Here is a 25479-nt window from a genome sequence, read left to right as displayed (position 1 = left end):
CGTGTGAGTGGATACTGTCTGTTATTAGCTGATACAAATCTAAAAATGGTGGAGGCGTACTCGAACCTACTAGGTTAGTGACCAAATGTTCATTATTCTACTTCATTTATTGTGAGAACTTAGTAGACCCTTATATACATACGTAAATTTATTCTTGTTGGAACAAAATATCAGTATATGACTATTAGTATAGGGTTGTGGAGATTATTAAGTTTTTGGTTGAGATGATGAAAGGATTGATGTTAGACTACCATTGAAAACCTGGAAGCAGTGGGAAGCCATTTCGTCCGTTCATGGGACTCCTCAGCGAGGTTCGAACCCTGGGTCTTCAATCTCACGCGCGAACGCGTGAGAGTTCGCCAATAGGGCGAAACGACCGTTCAGTGCTTCCAGGTTTTCAATGGTGGTCCACCATCAATCGGTTCATGATCTCAATCAAAAAAATCTGTAACTAATTATATACTTATTCTCATAGATTATTACGATTTATCTATATCCGTTTTTAAATCTACGGTTTGTCCATGTATATGGCTATTTATCACTTGTTTTATTCATGGTCAGTTGGAATCAAGTACAAGCTTTGTTTCATGACTCATTCTCTGATTAAGCTTAGACTGATATCCATATCACCTATATTTGTTATGGTCTGGTTTGCCCACTGGTACGTATTCTCATAATATTATCTTCTAAACACAAATGCATATTAAACTATTCGATATTAGGATTATTCCAAATATAATATACGAAATTAAAATCCACAGTCCACGAGTAATGTAATCGTTATGACCTGACAAACCCTGAGAATCTACAACAACATAAATGAATATCTAAAGACGTTTGGGACTTTTGCAACTATCAGTTCATAGGTTAATGAGAAAAGTTTATGTTTCATAAACCATATTATTTCAGAAATGCTTCATTTTTGTGAATATAATTTTAAAAAATTGTATAATTTTACACAAATGAATTCAATAAATAATGCTCAGTCTATTTGAAAGGGAAATAGATTAAAAGGGATAATTAAATTGAATGAATGAGTTTATAAGTAATGTAAAAGTCAACAATGAATATTATCTATTACATTAGCAACTATGTTAATGATCAATAGTAAGCATACTGAAAAACAAACTTTAAACATTTAAAAACGATGAATGAATTGTTTGTTTTTTCTTCCCATACCGATAGAAACTATGTGATAGCATTAATTAGTCTAGGAATGGTTATCGTAAATCGTTGCGACCTTATTGTAAGCTAGAAACATTAGGCTCCTTTTTTAACATACAAATGATAAAACATATGTATTTCTTATGGATGTGACACAAGTTATTTAAACAACATAATATAAGTAGCTTAGTATAAGTTATAAAATAATTAACGGATCAAAAGGTTATCTATTTATATCATAAATTTATTAAAATTATTTTCTGAAAAGAAAATCTTAGCCCAAATGATGGCTAAATACTTGATAAAATTGATACTGATTTTTTTTGGAATTCCTCGTTTAAAAACAAACGTATTTTGTGCTTGATGTTCGATCACTAACTAACACTATAATGGGATAAAGGTTTTAAAAAAATAAAAGTTTATATATATTATTAAAGATGTTGCCTAGTGTTATCGAATAAATCACTGAAATTTGTTGGTAGTACTCTTCATGAACTCACCTGAGTTGAGATACCTATGGAATTGAGAAAACACTCGAATGCTATTTTGTCCTGGTATGAAACGTTTCATCAGTAGCCAGTCAGTAGTTTGTTTGGAGATTAAGATCCTGCAACTAATGTCAGATTATTCAGTTTTCTAAATACATCAGCTTTTAATATACTCTGGATTTCTGTTATAAATTATAAGATATACATTTTTAAAGAATACAATCTAAAAACTAAATTTATCTCTACAATAAGCTATTTTTTTCGAAACGTCATTCAGTTATGTAATCGTCACATATATTAAAGGAAAAATACAGTAAACTGTTGTCATTTTGTGTTACAACACGTGTTTCAATTATTTTCATTATGGGGAACAGCATAGAATATCTCATTTCAGCTAATATGAAATAGGTGGGGAAAAATTGAAAAAAGTAGAACTGTCATTTTTAATTTGTTTAGTTTTTTTTAATATATTAGTTATTGACAAGGGTTTCGCTTCAAATGAACTCATTAAATTCTTTACAACAGAGAAAGGATAATTGTCATTAATCCTTCCTGTTTCGTGAACAGTTTTACTTTTCATAAAATTAATTATTTCATGGTTTTTCATTATCAGCTCGAGTTTAATGTTAATAGATTTTGATGACGTGACCTATTTTATTTATTGTTTTTATGTAAAGTAAATAGTTGATCTATTGGTAAGTGTTTGTATCTTTCGGTTGTTGATATTAATGACCTTAATTAATCAATTTCTAATGAAAAATGTGAGTCGTTAGAGGATGGACTTGATATTGACAGATAGTAACAATGTTTAGCAAAGTTGAATGGTGGCTAGCAGTTCTATTTACGACTCTTCAGATAGATGCATCTAGATTCCACTGTTGATGTTCACACAATGAGTCGAACTCTGTACCTTTTGTTTCAAATAAACAACTCGTTACCTACTGAACCGCGGAGTCCAGCTTTACTAAAGTGTCTGGCTATTTGTAAGTATTAAGGCCATCCGCTTATTGAACACATATTTCAAAAGAGACGAATCATTAAGTCAAAAATGATATTATGTCAATCATTTCAGATAAAATTCATAACCGCCACACAAAATAATGGCTTTCTGGACCGAGCTGTTCAGTGAATGACGCATTAGACGTTTGAAACAGGAGGCAAAGTGTTCCAGTTCTGGTGTGAACATTCACATTATGATGCAGGTAAATCCAACTGATGAGTCTCTGATGGGACGACTTGAATGTTGACGATGCATTAAAATATCCTAGTCATAGAACAGTGGAATAACCAGTAATTGTGTACAAAAACTAGAAAGTGTTAACCAAACCATTATTTGAATAATATTTACATCATAGACTTTTTTTGAAGAAACCAAACAGTTGTTTCATCTTAACGTGGAAATTTTCAGCACTACATACACGGACTAGCTCAGAGACTGTCAGGTTACGAGACTAGTTTGTTAAATTCATACAGGGATTTGGGATCCGGTGTTTTAAACTTCTTACCTCTGTGAATTCGAGAAATAATACATTATTTTTGGGTTTTTTTAATGTTATTAAAAACTAACAAGGAATTTTGCATAAATGGAGGAGGAAATATTTGGTGTAAAATTAAAGCAAACAGGGGGTAAACAATTTGATGCTTATACATGATATAATCCTGGAAAGTGTTAATTGATATGTGGATATGAGATGAAATTGTGTAGATTTTGTTTTTGATTCAAGTTTAAAGTACTGAATCCATTCGATAGAAACAAACGTCACTGAAACTACTTGGCAATCATTTTTATTAAAAAATATTCATCATACAATTGTAAAATCTAGTGTCTTTTTTTAGATAAAACAAAAGTTTACTAATTATGTTTTGTTATTAAATTTTTCAATTTAAAGATTAGTTTTAAGACACCTTTTGAACTGTTAATTAGTTGATATTCTCTTAGAAACATACTTACTTACGCCTGTTACTCCTCGTAGAGGAGCATAGGCCGGCATAAACATACACAAAAGACATTATTTACACTTGAAACAATCCATGAATATTGACGTTTTTAAGCGGAAAAAAGATTATTCAATGGAGTATACTTGGATGTATATTCTCTAAATCAGTGTTAAACGAAATAAACATATCTCCGGTCACAGTTATTTCTGTTAATGTTGCAAAATAATAACTTGGATTAGATGAAATATTGATTCCGTAGATAAATCTGAAACTTATGACTGTTTTTTCCAGTCTATTTGTTTAATAAAACATCGTCGAACATTAATAGTCACCTATTTTACTAGTTTTTAAGAACTATTCAATGTTGCGTTAATCTAATCTAATTAATAATGATAATATATACTATGATACTTTTCGATTTATATCCATTGGAGTGAATAATACGTTTAAATACTAATACTAGTTTCAGATTTTACTAATGTATTTCTACTTCTAAAATATTGTTATTAATACAAACCATCAAATATTTAATGCGAAGGATGAAAGTGCTTAAATTTTATATGAGGTATATTCAAACTACATGGTAATCTTTCATTTTTCCATGGCATTAAGTGCCTGATTAGTATTATCTAAAGTTAAGTTACAATAGTTCTTAGTACTGATCGAATTCGTTTAGAGAGGTTAGATTATAGCTACTAGTCTAACTAACTTGACTTCATGATGAACTTTGTTTGCTTTTGAATAGTTTGGATAAATTATTTGAAGCATTATGTTCAGATTGATTTTAAGTTAGCACTCACTGATCAGACATTTTTCTCCATATCGAAGAAACTGATATTCTCAATGGAATCTAATACGGTATCATCTACTAACACATTCAAAGGTCTTGGAAATTTTTTTACCACAAGAAAATCAGGATAAAATAAACCTTGTGTTTTTATATTCATCTGATAGATATCAGTTTCCAACGTGAACTGTTAGTAAATGAACTCCTGAATTTCAAAATATTTTATTAGTTTTAACCATTACACACTCAATAGAGCAAAAAAAGTGTAGTTTTATATCTTATATTAGATATCGTTCACTGTTAATGGATATCTATTTGAATTTCGTGAACTCTCTTCTTACTTGGATATTCCTTGGTTGTTTATTATTAAACAATTATGACAATTACATTCAAATGAGTATCTTCCCATTGTTACTTAGGACTGCAATTGATCAGTCTCATGTTGACATATGTGCATCCTGTGCAGATTACCTCGCTATATCATAAGTTCTATAATCGAGCACCTTGTAAACACAGGTCACTCAATCAAGACAGACTCTGCGTTCAAAGTCATGTACAAGGTAGGTAGAAGCCTTCCTAAGACAATTAGACTGCATCTTCTTTTGCATTGCCGAGGCAATAGCCATACATTTTGAAAAACCAGAATTATGTGTACAAAAGAGACTGGTATAACCTCTTCTTCTACCATGGTGTTAATGTATTAAATTTTTTCTCCTTCTTCATACTCTTGTTCCCTTACAGCCACCTGCTTCACCTTCCATCTTACCTTCAAATCTTCTACCCCCAACCGGTTTGTTTTTATTTCCACGATCTTTCCGATTACATTTCATCTCTGTTTCAACATTTTATTTTATCATGCTGAGCCATCCTTACCCGATAAATACTTAAGCCATTTGCTATCAAACGATTATTTACTTTCCTTGTTTTATAAAAAAAACTTTGTTTTCTAATACCTTTGTTTATTTAACCTCACTGTCACCATGTCTAACAGAAGTTTATTATCAGTATTATTATCACCCTGTAAAAATAAGTATATATATTTGCGACTGTACAGCTTTGAAAATGAATTCGCCGAAAAGAGAACTCTTCGCTGAACTAATCTTTCTTTCTTACTTAATATCATAAAGTCACAAGCTTTTAGGTAATGATAGATAGTGAAGAACTTGATGGCATTTGAAGCGAACGGTACTGGGTTGGAGTCCCTGAGTGAACATTAACTCTGAGATGCATGTATATCCAGCTGACGAGTCTCAAATAGGACGGAACGTGCGTCCTGAATTCCACTGCTAGCCACTATCCATCTTTGTTTAAGTATAGAGCTTGTTTGTTAATATTAAACAGTTTGTCGACTAAAATAAAACATGGGTAAAAATTATGTCATTCACAAATGTTATTTTTTATTAGTTTACAATATATTCATGTGTTCATCAATATAATGACCTCGAACTTTGTTTGTTTAATATTCTTCTTATATTGTTTCCGTTTCCTCTTTTCACTTTTAAAAAGTTAACGGTAAAATGTTTTTAAACAAAAACAAAATTATCTAAACAATTTTTTAAATGTTCAGTTGTTATGACATTTAAAAAACGACATCAAGTGATGAACAAACGATAAGGAAATCAGTTTGAATAACAATAATAATAATGAAAACAATTAGGTAATTTATATATTACAGATGAATAGTTATTATAACAAACTTCCTTATGTGATAGAATTATATTTACTAAATTGCAATTCATTAACTCATTATTAAATTGTTTATTACAAAAGGCTATAAGTGTTCTAACTTTGTTCTAAATTTGTAGAAATAAATGATTTTAAGATTTTAATCTGTAGTTGATCAACTATTCCTTTATTTTACTTAATTTATAGTTTCATCCTAGAAGTAAGTAAACAAGTTAACAGTTCATAATTAATTTACAATTAATCAATCAAAACACAAAAAATGAATCTGGCACATATATGTTTTAGTCCTATTTGCCATACTGTTAGGTTCATGATTAATTATTATTATTATTAATAACGTAAATTGTTTGAAAGTAAAAAGTGATCTTCATTGATTATACCAACCGATCAAAATGTTGTATTTGGTTTATGATGTGATTACAAACATTGTATTTGATTCATGTATATATGCAATGTTATTGGAAGAGATATTAACATTTGAAGCTTCATCATAATGTATTATTTTGTAAGTTACAGTAGATAAGCAATGGTTTTTCTTTCATAAATTCTTGTACTTATTACTCATTTACTAATTAATAAACTTTGATACTGTCGGAATAACATGACAATTGAACTGGTAAACAATAGTTTTATTCCCAATTGTTAATACAAACTTTGTATCCCAGTGACTAATTATGATCACTGATCTGTTTAAATGACAGTGAAAATAATATTTACTCTCAAAAACCCAAAGTTGATATTTAAAAATATCTTAAAGACCATTAAGTCCAAATACTCTGATGATGTTAATAGGATTCTGATCAAAAATGTGTATTTAAATCAGTCAGTAAATATTTATAATTCAAGTCAATAATGTTTCCTACAGTCATGCAAAAGTGTTCTTTAATGATAATAAAATATATTTACTTCTTTCAGCTCAATATATCAGGTCTAATTCTTTAAATTAAAGCAAACAGTATTTTAATATTAAATCAAAATAGGAAAAATGCAAACATTTTCTACACTTATTTTTGTCATGGTCCGAACAGATTAAAACCTAGAATGTGTGAACAGTTGTTGTAATTCATTTGGAAATGCTTAAGTAAAGCTCACATAAGGAATTACACAAAGTATATCGGGAAATACTTGGTCTTTCCGTAAACTAAAACAATTAAACCTCTGAATGAAAAACTAATGGTCCGTAATTCTCTATATCAGTCATCTGATTATATATTTGAATTACCATCCAATGAAATCAGTGGTTGATTACTTTATTATTTTTATTTTTGAGTCAGTTATTGAATGGTTTTCACTATGATTTCGAAAGTTCCATCACAAATCAAGTCGCTGATAGTCATGTGACTACTGTTGTGATTTGATCAACTCAAAGAAACTTTTCATCATGGAATAGTATTAGATGGAGAACAGTGGAAACAAATAATCATTAGATGTTTGATCCAACCAAGCTTGAATTTCAACCTGAGCAATCACCTCGCTATAATAACACTATTTTTATTTCGTACAGTACTCAAAATAACATAACTTTATTACTTACATCGAGACCTTATTATCATTCACAGCTACAATGCTGTCATGTTATATTATTTAAAATATACATATCTTTTGACATATGAGAGGTCTTGGGTTAGAACCCAGCGGCGAGGGATCGTGGATGCGTACTGCTCAGGAGCCCCACAATAGTACGAAGTGGCCGTCCAGTGCTTACAGATTTTCCTTGGTGTTCTAGTTTCAATTGACTCATAACTTCAACTATTAAATTACTATAATATCCACAAAACCCCCTTCTGATATAAAAGAGTTTTAAACATTTTATTTGTTGAAATTGACACAGTCAAAAAAAATGTGAGCTTGGAAGTTTTTATATCAGGAATCTAAACTTTTTGGGAATTACCAGTAGTTTCATCTGGCTATAGAGAAGTGTGATTAGTTGAAAATTTGAGCTTCTCGTTTATATATCTGAAACCTATTAATCTTCACTTAATATATTATGTAAACTTACTATTCTTCAAATTTCTTTGCCATTGTTTTATAATTAAAAAAAACAGTTTTTCAAAGTGTATACATTTTTAACTGTAAATAATTTCATTAACTGAAAATAATGAAGAAAAATATTTATAAAGAAAATTATTGAGTATATACTGAATTATCTTTATGAAAAGCCGTAAACCTTATCCGTTACCAAGGTGATGGAAAATCAATAAATACATTTCTTAAATCAAACAATACTCTTTATCTGTTAGCCTTATAAGTACCGGTTAGATGACAGATATATATATATATATATATATATATATATATATATATATATATATATATGAAAAATAAGTATAAAATCAACAATATTATTTACTATTCAAAATGAAATTCACATAAGCATATTTGCTTAGAAATATCTGAATAAAATTATACTTGTTTTTGATTGGTTAATTTAAAAAAGGGCGAAAATTCAAAATAGCTGTTCATTACCATTACCAATTATATCCACTGAAATATAAATATTAACTAATACTGAATGAGGCTGAGAGTTGATTGGATCTTTTTTTTCTAAAAAAAAATTTTGTTTTGAATACAAAACATGTTGACTAATTACTAAAAGTGGTTATGTATTTAATGATTGTATAAAATAAACAATTTTATTGATTCTATTTAAAATTCGTTACAATATGGATCATAGGAATTCTGATAAATAACGTCGTACTCATTTTGTTTGTATTATTATAAGAAAATAAAGACGTTTACATGGTAACGATTGTCATTTTATTTTGATAAACATGAAATATAAAGTCATGTTGATTACTTTCATGATTGTATTATGGTTTCATTTGGTTACTATTATAAATTGTTTTCAACGTAAATATGATAAACATACAGTTGCAAGTATACCAGGTGATATAATGCTTGGTGGATTGTTTCCTGTACATACATCTGGTGTAACTACTTGTGAATCAATTAATCCTGAAAGAGGAATTCAGCGAGTTGAAGCAATGTTATTTACATTAGATGAAATTAATAATAATACAAATTTACTACCAGGTTTAACTTTGGGTACTACAATACGTGACACATGTTCAGATACAAATCATGCACTTGAACAAGCATTGAAATTTGTACAAGCAAGTACTGGAAGTAGTAGTCAGTTGAATAAAATGAATGAACAATCAGAAAATTTAAACACACGTGGAGTTGTCGGTAGTTCATATAGTTCAGTAACAATACTTGTAGCAAATTTATTTCGTCTATTCTCTTTACCACAAATATCTTATGCATCAACAACTGCAGTATTAAGCGATAAACGTGCATTCCCATTATTTGCAAGAACTGTACCTTCGGATGTTGTGCAAGCTCAGGCAATGGCTACATTAGTCTCGGCTCATAACTGGACTTATGTTTCTACAGTACGTAGTGCAGGTGATTATGGTGATTCCGGTATGGATGCATTTTGGAAAGAAGCTGATAAACTTGGTGTATGCATAGCAGCCAGAGAAGTGATTAGGGGAAATACAGGTCCTGAAGATTTAGATAATATAGTTAATGTGCTTAGCAAAGACTTTGCAAAAGCTAGAGTCGTTGTTTTATTTACCGGCATGGATCACACAAAGTTATTATTAGATGCAGTTAGAAGAGCTGGTTTAGTTAATCATTTCGTTTGGATAGCTAGTGACGGATGGGGTAGAGAAAATGTACCTGTATCAAATAACTCAAGAGAAGCCAATGGTGCGTTAACCATAGAAATTCAAGCCGAACCGATTAAGGCATTCACAGATTATTACCTTTCTTTAGGTAGAGAAAATCATAGGAATCCTTGGTTCAGAGAGTATTGGCAAGATTTAATACAATGCAGAGAAAGTTCAACTAAGAGGCGAGAAAGAAAATCGACTAATTCTAAGCGTTATTTCATGAGTAAGCTATCAAAAAATGAGACAAATTTAGAAAATTCTCATGAAATATCAGGTGAAACATCATCATTACCGTCATCATGTAGTGACAGTCCAGATTTAAGACTACGTGACATTCTTGGACCAGATTTCAAACAAGAAGCAAAAATACAATTTGTCTACGACGCAGTTTATGCATTTGCTTCTGGATTACATATACTTCAGAAAAAACTATGTCCTGGTAATCCTCTCCATCCAAAATGGAATAAAAGAGATTGTCTAGAAAAAATGCTCAGCTATCCTGGAACTGCTTTCTACCAACTAATAATTAATACATCATTTACTGGTGAGTTTATACATCAGTTATATGTTTCATTCGTTAAAATCATTTTTGGTCAGTGCCCAACAGCTTAGACCAGGTATATACTGTCAGTGAGATTTGTACATATTTAGCAAGTATTAAGTGTATCAATGAAAAAGAATTTACTTACAGACACACTCTCCACTTGTAATTATTGTGTTAAATCTTGGTAGACAGCAAATAAACGATACTGCTGAAATGTGGCTAAAAGTTTGTTTATAATAATAAACAACAATAAATGTGTTGAAATTGTGTGTAGAACCAATAACGTGCTTATATATGTATGGTATGACTCTAGTTAGTCTCTTCTTTTGAGGTTCTTTAAAGTGAAGCCTCGAATAAATGTATACGAACTTTACAACCCTAGGACGGTGCACTGTTTATAAGATACATTTCATTAATAATACCATTTTCCTTGGATACTCAAAAACTTCCAAAAGGTTTTTGAAAAACAAGCAAAGAAGAACTATAGTCATTTACCCTTAAGTTGAAATCAATAGTGTTGAGAAATCACCTTTTTATATTATCCCAACACAACCGGATATGTCTTGACAACAAACAGTTCTGTCTCTTCATTTCTTGTTTTGTTTATTTGTATGACTTTAAACAGATCAGGTACAACATGATTTGAGGAGCGAAATGAAATTTTTCCATTTACGGCTTCTCATTAGCCTCATATAGCATGAATTTACAATTATTAATATAAATATAAATAAATGTTTACCACTCTCGGTTTATGATGTATGAATAACTGTTCTAAACGGAACCAAAAATACTATAATAATGCAAATATGGCACAAAGTGTATAAATAAACCTAGCTAAGATCGATATGTATTTACGTTGGAAATAAGTAATACATGGTAGTATATATGTTATAGTTACTAATTGTAATCAAGGTAAAAAAGGTTATGTATGGATAATGAAATTAATGAATAATTATATAATCCTTAAACATATTAAGAAATAAGAGTTTGATATTAGAAGGCAAAATATACTGGATGATTGAAAAATGTTAATAAAGCTTGTTTGATGAAACATTCAGTCACCGTAGGAGAGAAAGGTCAATCACACTTTCCTTTTGTATATATAGGTCAGGCTGGAAACATTTGATATCGATTGCATCTACAAAACGGTCTCCATGTAAAAACACTTTAAATGAATTATAGATTTCTGGTTAAACAATTTATATGTAAGGTCTTAAAATATACAACATACACGACTAGCAACTGAATGCGTCAAATTTCGGATAAACTAGTTAATTCATAAATTTTATTAGCCTAATTATCTCTGAGTTTTCGATACATTTTATAACATTCCCAATAAATATCACAAAATTTCATATTGACTATTCTATCCAACAAACTCCTTGCAACCAGTACTTGAAATTTGTGGAAGCTGTACAACTTTCATGTATTAAGTCCCAAATGTTTTAGGCGCGATTGCTTTGTACAAGGTTGTAGATATTCACTGTTAAGGAGTCAAAAACTGAGAGAAAACATATGCTCAGTGCTTCCTGGTTTCCAATGATGATCTAGCTAGGATCAGTTCGTGACTCACACTATTAAAAACGTATAATTGTTTTACCTTAAAAGAAAATTTCAATTCGAGTGTACAATACTAATTAGTTACAGTATTAAATAATATTCGTGAAATATTCTAAAATCTGCAAATGATAACTGGTGAGTATCAACTAGAATTTGCAAACATATAAAGAATAATTTGTGATTACCGATGATGAAAACATTACATTTCAATTGAACGTGATCTGAATTTTTGATTGAGATCATTGATCAGTCACTATTAAGCCATCCTAGTATGAGATTCCTCAGTATTGCACATCCACGATCTCGCTCGCGGTATTCAAACACAGGATATTTGGTCTCGCGCGCGAACGCTTAATCTTTATACCAATGACCCGAGATCTAACAATGTTAACGTCTAACGTCAACCAATCCACGAAATTGCGCGACTATCTCCCATTGTCTTCGGTGGGTAACTGTCTCACATTCGACACAGATTAACTTCACTGTTCATGGCTTATAATTTGAACTTTGAAAATTACCTTTTGAACTGATGATTGTTTTTTTCCTTTGAATTATTCACTCAGATTCATTTCTTTACATATGCAGATCTATTTTTATATAATAGTAATTTTATTTTGATTCTGTCATACTAAATAGTGAAAAGCATCCTTCCCCAGAAAATGATCTATCATAAGTATTATGTGATAAAATGAACAATAAATATGTACACAATGAATAAAAATAACGATGGCAACAATATTTGATTAGAAAAAAAATTTTTTTTTTAAGTAAGAAAATATTATTAATTGAAATTTATTTGTTTAAATAGAAATTAATTCTATTGTCGGATTCAATTTTCAATTTTGTTTATTCTCTTTATAGTTTCTCTTTGTATTTTGTTCTTAAAATTTTAACAAACCACATGCCAAAATTCATTTTAAAAGAAAATTCGCTTCATTCTATAATTCAATATTAAAATATAAATAAATAAAATACCGACAGGATAAGTCAATAAACGAATATCTTCAAAGAAATAGGTTGTTTTTTTAGAAAAAAGGTGTTTTACATTGATTAAGAAGGTTTAAAAAAATGTTCTTTCTTTTGTGTTTTCTTAGTAACAAAACAGTAGTTACAAAGATGTGTATTGTAGTTTTCTTATTTTAATAATTGACTGATAAACAACAATATTAAATAGATATCATCAGGGTGAAAAAAGATCAATAACAGAATCTTTTTAAAATAGATACCTTCAAAACTCATTAAGTTTAAAGATGTTTGCTCAAGATCCGTTTATTTGCACAACTGAAAACATATTTTCTTTTATGATTTCAATTTATGTAAGATACAATCGAACCTATAAACAATAACTCAATAGTTTATGTTCTTGACGCTAGAATTCTAATGAATTTTCACCTGTTGCAAATTCTTCCTAAAAATTCCCTTTTGAATAAATATTGCATGTTAAAATTATCCCTGACACTATAGTTAAACAAATAGGTTGATTATGTAATAGCATCTTAAACTTGGAAATGGCACATTTCAAAATAGGAATTTTGTTGAAAAGTTTGTTTGAATTATTATTTTCAAAGAAAATTGTTTATTGATCACATTTTTTTGTTTTAATTATTTTCTCAATGTAACTTCAGGTAGTAAAATTTTCAACTTTTATCCAATATGTAGCCTAAACAAGTCAAAATGAATCAACCTGGCAGTATAGTGAAAATTCCCATTTTGACATTTGCCTAATAATAAAGAAGGATCGAATCGAGCGAAGAAATTTCTTTTCAATTAATTTTTTTAATCATGGCTCTACACTAATAGATATGTACGACTTACAATAATGAAATAACGCTCATCCAGTAGATACGTTACGTGATAATTATATGATGACAAGTCGATTATAAATTGATATTGAGTAATTGGAAGAAAGAGGAATAATAATAATCAAAGTAATTATTCGAATATCAAGAAATTGCTACGTTGCATAATATATGAAAAAGAGAAGTATCAGAATATTTTAATGAATGGTCAGTAGAATATTAGTTACGCAACAATCAAGAGATGAATGTTGAGAAAAAAATAAAAAAAATAAAAAGTTAAAAAAAAACAAAAGCAAAATCGAAGAAGTACGAAAATAGCTCTACTAAAAGCGCTTATATATCAATGACCAAGGTAGCGAAAGTGGTTGTACAAATTTCTTTTGAATGCAAAGGTTACATTTGTGAACATGGATTGCGATGACTTCAGCAATGTGCAATAGACGCACTCGTAAACCATGTGGTATATTTGATGGAATATAGTAGATGAAAAACTTATTGAAAAGAAATTTCTTCTCTCAATTCGGTCCTTCTTCGTTTACCAAATGTCAGAAAGGAAATTTTCATGATAAATAATAATATTCAACTGACACCAAACAAGTTTAATGATTGTTTGTTCTTTTCATTGAAAATGAAAGTAAAACTGAATTGAAAAATATGATGTAAAATTTTGTTTATTTAAGTTTGTAAGTAAACTCTTGTTTTAAAATCATTGAATCGTATTGCATATCATAATGTAAGTATCATTATCAAGATTTAATTTGATAATTTCGAATAAATTGAGTACTGAGTAGATTGTTATAAATAAAAATAATATATTCGTAGTATCCCGAATGAGTAGAAAAATTAAATTTTCTGATGTTTTGTGACTCAGTGTAAGCGACTTCCTCAGAGAATAAATAACCACATCAAAATTAATTCAAGTTTAAATAGTACACACGACCAACACAAGAAGTGGCTTACATTAAGTCATGAAACATCCGAAGATCTAATTTTTCTAATCATTTAGGATATTACAAATATATCACTTTATTAATATCATGATGTAAATGTATATTTTCAGTTAAACAATAAATGTACTCATATAGTATCATTCAATACTTCGACATATTTAAGTTTGGAAGTAGTGAGTAACTGAAATATTTCATCATGCTCATCTTTATTAACTAGTTGAGATCATCTTACACCTAAACATGTCAAGCATATGATTATATAAGAACTAGTTTATCAGCCATAAAAATAAAGTATACATAATTTCTGTCATATATGTATATATATGATTTAGAAAGAACCATATGCTTAGTTTTCCGCTTCAATGCGAAAATTAATTACTTAATAGTGAAGTGTTTTTGTTCAGCAAAGTAAAGAAAAAATAACATAAGAGTAAACAAAATATGATGAAATATGTATATGATTAAATCTTAAATATTGTTAAGTATTATGTTATAAGGATATTCATTTGCTTAAATGATGACTGTGATGTTATTTACCATATTGTGTTAGCATCATTTTTTGTTAAACTCAATAATTTTCTTTAAAAGTTCTATCGTAATTTCCTTTAGGGTATAATTACGATGTAGTTCTAACAACATTTCTATCACTCAAAGAAAAACTGGATGTATATATTTATGTTTTTATCTGTAAAATCATTTGCTCACTCGTTGTTTGTTATACTCCATCTATTATTTATTGATTTACTTCCGAAATATCTTGAATCGATTTAATTTTAAGTGTATACAACTGTACTGTTACTGCCTTAATTGTTATAAAATTTAAATGTAACTTACTGAATAATAGTTCAAGAAAATAATTAAGCTTTGTAGTTTTCCATTAGTTTCCAACGTAAATAAGCGATCACTTATTAAAGACTATAACATCTATTTGTGTGTACATAATGATGACTTTAAAATAAATAAATAAAAATCTTAGGGTAATACCTAATGCAATCCAACTTTTCGCAATAACAGTATGTATATTCTGCAACTTATTTGATTATTCTTATTCTCTATAACATGAGTTATATTTTTTTGAACTTTACATCAATAATATTGCTTAAAATGACTTGAGTATTATCATAAATAAGTATTTATTATTGTGATAATCTATTACATACATCGTATATACAAATTAAATGTAAAATCCAAAACGTCACAAACTGATATTTTACATAAACTATAACATTAAAAAACAAGTTGAGAATCTTTTTTCATCATATTTCACAGAGTATATCATATTTTAATAGAGTTTTGTTCTCTGAGCTGGATTGTTTGGTCGTCCAGCTCAGAACACAAAACTCCATCAAAATCATCCGCCTGAGCTACAATTCTTCTCCATCACCTCAATACCATATTTCTCATGTTTACATACGTTACTGATACCACTTACATTATGTATATGATTAATATTAAATTATCGTATATTCGAATATTCAGAAAAAAACTATACCCCAGTATATTGATCCTATGTCAAATATAATAATTATCAAAAATATCTTAATAATCAAAATATTACTGAAATGTAAATTTAAATACAAACACCACCACCCCTACCGTCATCCTCACCACCACCACCAACAATAACAAACACATTAAACTAAGTTAAAACAGAGAAAAAAACAGACGAAAAGAGACATACATTCGATTGATTTAACTTTTATTTGATCTAATCTTTATTTTTTTTTATTTATTAAATAAATAAACCTTTTTTTTAGAAATTATCACTATGTATTTTCTACATAAAATTTAGATAAAGTGAGCGCACAATAAATCCATATTTGTAAATGAAATTTGTTTTTTTCTTTTTTGGAACAAAAACAAACGTTTATCACTACAATCATTATTAGTTGTTAACGTCATTTTACGTTTAAATTTTGTAAACCGATTAAAATAAAGTTTATTTTTAAATAAAATACTAATTTTCACGCCAAAAAATATTTAATAAACTGTTGTTGTTATGTGCGTGTGTGTGCAGATATATGGTAACATATATATTCTGATGAAAGTCGTTATAAATTAAAATTAGATAAAGTATAATTAAAAATTAGTATGTAGTGGACAATTGTTTCGTCTTAGTGTACAACTCCTCAATGAAGTACGTTTGTTTTTTATATTGAACATTAAAATCTTCATCTTATCAGGAGCTATTCGATAAACATGGTACGCCTTATAGCATTATTTGATTTTATGCATATAATAATAAAACTCATACCTTTAATATAGTAACGAGTAGGAAATGAAATTCTTAACGTTTAGCGATTTCGGGCAACCCAATTTCCCGAAGATTAATAGCCTTTTATTTGCACAACCGAACAGGTTCTACTATATAAATGCCATGTTAGATTAAAGATGATATTGTTATTATTATTATTATTATTATCATCATCATTGTTTATCCACGTGTAGATGACTGGGTGTAATAATTTAACAGATGAAACTAGTTAATACTTGTGTTTGTGGTGCGAGATTTTAGTGGGTTAAGAATGATTGTCTAAAAAGATAATTCAAATTTTAAGGATGTTTTGCTATGTTGAACACAGTACGGTTTTTCAGTATTTGAAAAACTTCAGGCATTATACTTTCTGTACAGTTGGAGAACACTTTTGAAATACTAGCAATTTCTTTTTTCATTTGACGGTTGTTGAAAATAATATATACTATTATTGTTCAATTTACTTGTATATTCTGAAATTCGTTTTGTATAGCTTAGATGTTCCTTAACATCCGTCAAGATTTCAGTGGAAAATTCTCCAATATAAATTGTATTACAACCAATACAACGTAATCTGTAGACGCAATTCCATGTGAATGTGAATAGAATTTATTTTCTTCTAGTTAAACTTAAGCGTTTTAAAGTCTGTTGATTGTTTTGTGGAATGTTTTCATTCTGTGTTGTTGTAGGATTAATTTCAATCCTTCTCTTGTTTCAAGGTGGTAATTTACTGTAGTAAATTGATTCATTATTACTAAAACCATTTGTAGTACGAGTTGAATACTCTTCTATACCGATTGTTAATAGGAAACCATACTTTCCATGCCGATAATTATTACAAATCATAATAGTCAAAAAGCTGTCATGCTATAAGTATCATTACTAAGGTTTGATGAAACGTCATAAATCTTAATTTGTACTTAACGAAATACCATATATATAGACTTATTTTGTTATTTTCAATATTCACTTAGATTCCTATGTAAACCTTATTTAAAATACAACTAATTTCCCTAGAAAGATATTTCAGTTCATATCAATGAACGTAATATGAGCCCAGGGCTTATACTATTAGGTTACACTGAACATTGTTTGAAAAGTTCATACCCATCTGTAGATATTGAAACAAAACTAAATGAATAGTGATCTATGTTTTTTTTCCTATCACGACTTCATTCATACCTTTTTCAGCTAAAATACGGTTTATGGTAAACCACCAGATTTATTCAAATGTTATGCCTAAACTTTTCACAATATTTAATATTCAAAATCACACATGTTTTTCTATACAATAACCTTTTTTAATTCACTTCCTATCAAGCGTAACTATGTTTTGACTATGAAGAAAATCCTTGATATCATGTTACATTTCATCATTCGCTATCAATAAAACCAGGTAGATATAAATAAATACACATACATTGACCTGTAAGCAAACTGTTACGTTTATTTAGAACAGTAATCATAATAGTCAGTGTTTTGAACGAACATTAGTATAAACTAGTTTCTATCAACGGTATACATTTACCTGTTCGATTATATGCAACCACTTTCATCTACAAATATTTTATTGAATGAAAACATGTTAAATGCAGGAAGCAGATCCATTTATTTGAATGCCTTGATAATTTCCGATTGTTTTGTTTTTGTAAATGTTGTCTATTTTTATCCTTCTATATAAGTTTTGTTATTGTCTAATACATATCAACAAGGAACTGACTAAAGAATTAGTAAATGTCGATCAGAATTTATAATATTATTCTACTATTTTTACAAAATCCGAAAAAATAAAGATAGCTTATCTACGTCTGTTCAAAGGAAGATGATTGTAGAGATAAGAAAAACACAAGGCCAATAGATACAATATAAGGTCTGTGAGTTTTCAGTACAGAGGTTGTAGATAATGTCGAATGTTACTGAGATCGTGAACCAACCCAAATATGGCTTCAGCAGTGTGAGTTGAGTTTGACAACCATCTAAAACCTAGAAGCACTTGATAGATGCTTCGTCTTCATATGAGACTCCTCCACTAATATATATAAAACTTAAACTACTTTGTTAATGAAATATTCATCACCTTCGACATTAGATAACGGTTGCATTAAATCGGAAACTTAAAGATGTAAACCGTTAGATTTTGACTTAATGACTGGATATGTTGTAATTATCTCGAAAACTTAACATCGTACTTTTGATCACTGACGAGGTATTGAGTATGTACTGCTTAAGAGCTTCTTAATTAAATCAATCAAATATTTGGTGTATCCTGGTTATTAATGGTTTAGCAGCTTACATCAGTCCATGATGACAATGATCTTTTCTCATTTAACTAATCTAAAAAAACTTACTTGCGTACTTACGCATTTACCCCTCGCGAAGGAGCATAGGCCACCCATCAGCTTTTCCCATCTAACTCTATCATGAGAAATCCTTTCCAACTGGTTCCAGTTGCTATTCATTCTTTTGATGTCCGCTCCCGATTTCTGATGCAATGTGATCTTGATCTTCCTCTAAGTTAAGAATTGCCTCGTGAAGCATTTTGTCTATTTTCATAATCTATGTGCCATCCACTTCCAACTTCTTTTCCCATTTTCTGCTTCAATTGGAATCTGGTTTCTTCTCTCTCATAGATGGTTGCTGCCTGAAGCTCTTCTGGAGTTACTATCACTCCCAGTAGAAGGGTTGGGCATGATATCAGCAACCCGATTGACTAGATATCAACCTTGGTAAAAAAACACTCATCAATCTACGCAAACAACTCCAATAAATTTAAATGTTTGCAAACTACTCTTCTAATATACACATAGATGAGTATACATTTAGAGAACTTTTTATAGATGATACTATGTTAATATGATATGAAATATTCTCATCATTACAATGAAATCCCAAATTACACTTCTATTCATTTTCAATATATTTTGTTTTCTTCCATTCAACAATACCATGATTATTGTTATTTTTATCAACTAATTTGAAGTTTATCATTTCAATTGTTAGTTGTTCTGTTTAAGCTTTCAATAGTAACCAAATTTTATTGATATTGAAAATTTATTTCTTTATATTCACATTGAAAAGAAAGGGAATTATATGACAAAGGAATATCACAACAACTACAAATCAAATATAAATCAACAATAAGTAGTTGTGTGTAGATAAGTATGAATATATTTATGAAGAAAAGAAATGGAGAAAAACATTTCAAAGAGTTAATTTAAAGCTTAAGAAAGAAGAAAAAGATAAATGATAAATAAGTAAATGACAGTTAAATACATTTGGGAAAATACAAAGTCTTGTTGAACGGAATAAACACAAAAGAGAAGAAGAATGTAGAAAGAAGAGAGGAAAGAGAAAAAAGAAAAAAATGAATCAACTCTGTATAAAATCTTAAATCAGTGTAAAAATGAATAAAGGTAATTCAAATCAAAATTATTATTGAATGTTAATTTAGCAAATTGTTTCTTAAACACGAATCTAAGTTGATGAAAACTTTATATCGTCTCAATAAATAAGTTGTGGGGATTGTTACAAAATAATGTGTGTACTAAACGTACCTTGAGTCAAGTTGCGTTTATTTTTCAGACTTACTGTTTTCACTTTGATGTTGAAGAATATGGAGTTGTATATTTGTTTAGGGAATATAACTGTTTCGTTTTTTGCTGTTTCCATCCAAGTACATAACTTCCTAAAAAAATCTTTAAACTCATGTTGTTTTAAACTAAATCATTATGATTTTATAGACGATCTTCATTTTAAACAACACATGTATAATAATTTAATTTATTGTTAACGAATCTCGCGGGGCGTGATCGTGTGTGCTTACTGTTGAAGAGTCCTATACTAGGACGAAACGGCCGTCCAGTGCTTTCGGGTGGTGGTCTAGCATCGATTGACTCATGAATTCAATTAACAAAAATAAAAAGGATGTTTCCTTAAATCACGTACAATATTTAAGAATTAACAGTTCATAATCAAGTTATACTTATCACTTTTTTCATTTCAGAAAAAGTCAGTTCTAATGTATACCGTGTTGATTCATTTTCTTTGAAATAGAAATCAAAATCCAATAGTACTCTGGTAATCAGTTATTCATTGATTAATGAGAATAAAGTTCGATTATAAATATTCTCTAAACTTTTAGACAAAATTAATCCATAGATGAATTCACAGTTTTATCACTGTCTAATAATAAATCTTGTATATATTCTAAATATAGCTACAACTTTAAGTAAACTATCATAAAATGTGGCAAATTGCATATAAATACATTAATGGTATGGTAATACATGCTTTATAGTCTTACCCATCAACCTCAATACTGCCATTTAAATTGGTTTATTCACCTAAACACTTTTAAAACATTTTTATTCGAACAATATTTAGGACCATCTTGCACTGTTGGCTATCAGTAAATTGCGTAATCTGATAGAGAAGAACTCCAAATATAACTTCTATTACTAAAATTGTCATTCAGTATTAAATTGTTGTTTTTATTTTTCGATAGACCAATTTATTTTACTGTATTTAGCATGGATTTAAGTGTGAACTATTTAGTTATTGAGTATTTTACACTAAATTTTAAATATTTCTGATTTAGTCAGTACGTTGTAGCAATTTATCAAACTAAATAGTGTAGAAGATGTTCTAAAATAGATAGTCTATATTTGTAATGAATGAAAACTCATGTGGAGACAACCAATGTATTTTAAACCAAGAATTACAGAGTTCTTTCAGCAAATGTGAAAATTATACGTCCAATATTTCATTTGAGAGTCCTTCATCAACTGTATCAAACTTCATCGTTCATTCATTTTCATAAAAAATACTCTGTGTTCCCGTCCTCTTCAATTCGATCTTCTCAACCTTCTACTGCAAACCATTCCACTTCTGATTAGTGTTATGCACTATTTAAGTCGACATAAGTATCATACACCATATAATAGTGTATTCATGAATATTCTATTTGTTCAAAACTAGCAATCATTGAATGCTAAAACCTATCATTTACCCTACTTTTTACTACTTTTTCAACTAATACAATTGTTTTCAAGAAAGATATACCTTCAAAATAACTAGTTTTTCTTATCAATTATATGTCCATTAATCAGTAGTTTAGTACTAGAGTAATATTAAATTAGACTATTTTGAAAAGTTGTAAACACAAATTAGATTATGTTTTCCATCATCCTATTCCTACATAGCGTGTGGTTTATCTGAGTTGAGTTTTATTATGTTCTCATTAAATAAAACAACTTAATGAATGCTTCAGTCATCTCCAATGGTATATTACTGATACATCTATCCATAATAAAACTGAGTTAATTTTATTTACTTGTTATAAACAGGAGGATAGTGATTTGCAATATTTTTTTCAAGTTAATCAACAAAACATAACAATAACAACATCCATAATAATTAACTGAGCATAGTAATTAGCAGTTTAAAACAACGATTTTTCAATATCAACTGTCATTTCATATTTTTAAGTTGTTTTATATCTTTTGTTAACCCATTCTATTTTATTAAAGAGATTTAGATATTTTATAAGTCCAGTGGTTAGTTATATTGTTTGCTCAGTTTCTTGTTTATTTACTTATTGTGGGTTGTCAAAAATAATCTGACATTGGGCAGTTTGAACAATCACTATGTTTAGCAGTTAAAAAAAGTAAGAACCTGATGAAGTTTGAGTGTTGTCCTGGTGAAAAAAAGGAATATTTTAGATAACATTTAGTCTTCGTATACTTAAGAGATAATTTTCAAATTTTTTTAATTGTAGTTTAAACAAGAAAATGTTTGCTTTCATTTCGTAATAAACCCTTCATCGGTTAATGTTGTCCATTAAATTTGGAGAAAGCACATAATATAGGTTTATAAAGGCATTTAACTGTGTATAATTTATTCTAGCCGCATTAAATATGTTTATTTGAAAACAGTAATTGTATATTTGTAATCAATACATGACAATACTGAATTGACCTACTGCTACCAATTAAGAAGTCATTTTTGAAGGTAAAGAAAGGATTGTGCCAAATCTCAGGATATGATCTTTGGTGCATGTACATTTGGATGTATACATCTGTTTTGATGGAATTTTGTTCTCTGGTGGTCGTGGAGCTTTCATCGTTCTTCTGAACGACATCATCAGCACAAACTTCAGATAAAATTTCTCCATTGTTGTTCACAGCTTGTTTTGTAGACCTTGATGTTGATTGGTTCTTGTTGACCTTAAACTTGTCATTGTTTATTTCTTTGTTTTGGTTGTATCTTTCATTGGTTCGAACGCTTCACTTCTATTTGAAGTTTTTGCTGATGTTGTCATTCAGATGAACGATGAAAGCTCCACGACGAAATCATCCACCTCAGAGAACAAAACTCATTAAAAATCATCCACTTGAGCTACAAATCTTCTGCACCATCTTTATACATCTGTATTTATCTTTTGATTAATTTCATGAATTGTGATTATTCATTTTTCTGTTTTACTCGTGAAATGAATTATACGAAGTTATTTAAAATATCAAATTAGTTTATAAGTTTAAATAGAGAAAGGGGTTGATTGTTGTCAAAAACATATTCTAGAATAGATGTTACCTTGAATTATTACTTATTGAATATGTAATAATTGTGAATTTTGATTGTTTTTGCCAGAGAATAGTTCATATTTAAGTAGCAATAAATAGTTATGCCTTTATACGTTCGATGATAGATATTGGTAAATGGATGAAGGAATGATTGATTTTTAATGTATCACCTTTCTGTATATAAACCTAGAGATATGATTCATACACTCTGAAATGACTATTACATTAACTAATCCTGGTTGTAGTATCTAACTTAGTATCTGTTTATAATGCAAGAACAGGGAAATTCTTATTTTGTAAATAATGATTCCTTACAATTTATAAAGTTAATTCTATACTCATTGAAGTTAGTCTGGGATACAAAATGCTTCTATATTTTAGTTTATTTGATATGCAGCTAGTGGAGATTTGCAAAACTACTTTTTCGATTCAAATGGGACTCATCAGCTGATACTCTCACTAATACTCACATATTTATCATGTAAATATTTTAAGTTATTAATATTTATTATCCACTCAAAACAAAGACCAACTGACCATTTAAATTAATCAAGCAATTAAATAATTTCGAATAATTGACTTAATACTACAAGTTGAAATATCGCAATTTCTTTAATATAATAAAGGAACCTACAGAAATATTCTCAACCTACTTATTTGGCCAACTAAGGTATCGAGTTTTATAGATCGACTCATGAATTCAACTGCCAAAATATATGAATCTCCTTAAACACCTGTGGTGGTCGGTATTCCATATAATCCTTAAACTTCGTATACAGTTCGTCTTGATAACGGACACTAGATAACGCCCCAACGGTATATTAATCAGAAGGCGAATACGAAGTGTTGATTATGTTTATTATGAGACCATACACACATGGATATCCAAAATTACAGGTGCGTTAAACAAGCATGAAAGTGTTGTGCCGAAAGGCAAGCAGGCAAGCGAGCAAGCGAGCGAGCGAGAGCAATGAACATGAATAACATGGACATACATATACATAGTGAAATGAATGAATCATCGAATCCATTGAGTGGTTAGTAGTAAGGCTAGCAGCATGAATAAATGCGTAGGCAGTAAGCAATGCTCAGTCATACATGTTCACACATTCGCAACAATAATAAAGATACAGTGGTATAGATAAGTTGTTGTCGTTGTACGGATGACTCAGTTCGTTAATAAGTTAACAAAATGACTTGACCGAATTGAATGTGAGCAAACTCAATTACACGTGAGTTGCTATACACCACATTGATAAAATACTTTAATTAAAATACTTCTGTATCATTAGAACATCTGGCTATACATCTATAGAAAATCTGGAAAATATATCATTTATCAAACGTATATAGAAAGCATAGATTTCTTTTTTTAACTTTGTTACATATTGTTATACATACATTTTAATTACTCTGTTCATTGTGCTATTAGTTACAAGTTAAATTAGTTTCTTCAATAAAATTATTTATAGAATTGAATATATTGTTTAAGTTTGAGTTTTGTTATATTCTTGTATTATACACAAACGACAAAGTTAGTTATTTTAATCTCATCATGATGATCAGATGGTATTTCCTTTTTTATTCAACCATAGGATATATCATTAAAAATAGTTAAGAATACTTACTTCTGTTGTGATCTTTAATCTATTTATTAACACTGTACACGGCAATGTCTTCAGCGATCCAATGATTTTTAAAGTTTTAACACATGAAATATATGTTTGGTGTATTGGAAATAATGTTTTGTACAGAGTACTTCCATAGAATACATTTCATATCTATTCTAGTAATGTAGCTGATAGAAAACGAAGACAGGTTATCGAAGCGGATTGTTTCCAATATCTTATGCTAAGAAACAGTGCTCTTACTTAGAATAATCAGTAATACCACGAGATGTTCAACACTATTTAATGTAAAAAAGTTTAAAGGTATCCAGAAACATTTACATCAAATAAATGTTTTTTCAAAAAACTGTTTACAAAATACTATATTGGCTTCCAGAAATGCCAATTACTCTTGTCATTAAGACACATCCTTACTGGAGAAAC

General features: G+C 29.2%; 1 protein-coding gene across 3 annotated transcripts in view; it reads left to right on the top strand.

Annotated features, from left to right (window-relative positions):
- Positions 1-8455: 8455 nt before the first annotated feature.
- Positions 8456-25479, top strand: part of GRM3 (Metabotropic glutamate receptor 3) — a gene marked incomplete at its 3' end in the record, with an annotated part of 76146 nt that continues 59122 nt past the window's right edge. For 2 of the 3 annotated variants that reach the window (XM_051208805.1, XM_051208806.1), the window contains exon 1: positions 8456-10284. In XM_051208805.1, coding sequence (XP_051074208.1) covers positions 8835-10284 — 1450 coding nt within the window. In that variant the 5' untranslated portion in view covers positions 8456-8834. Of the gene's footprint in view, positions 10353-25479 lie in introns of those variants that run through there. The other variant, XM_012941006.2, reaches the window with a different exon arrangement.

Source organism: Schistosoma haematobium, chromosome 1 (genome assembly GCF_000699445.3).
Source record: "Schistosoma haematobium chromosome 1, whole genome shotgun sequence".
Taxonomy (NCBI): Eukaryota; Metazoa; Platyhelminthes; class Trematoda; order Strigeidida; family Schistosomatidae; genus Schistosoma; species Schistosoma haematobium.
This window is presented reverse-complemented; position numbering and strand designations above follow the sequence as displayed.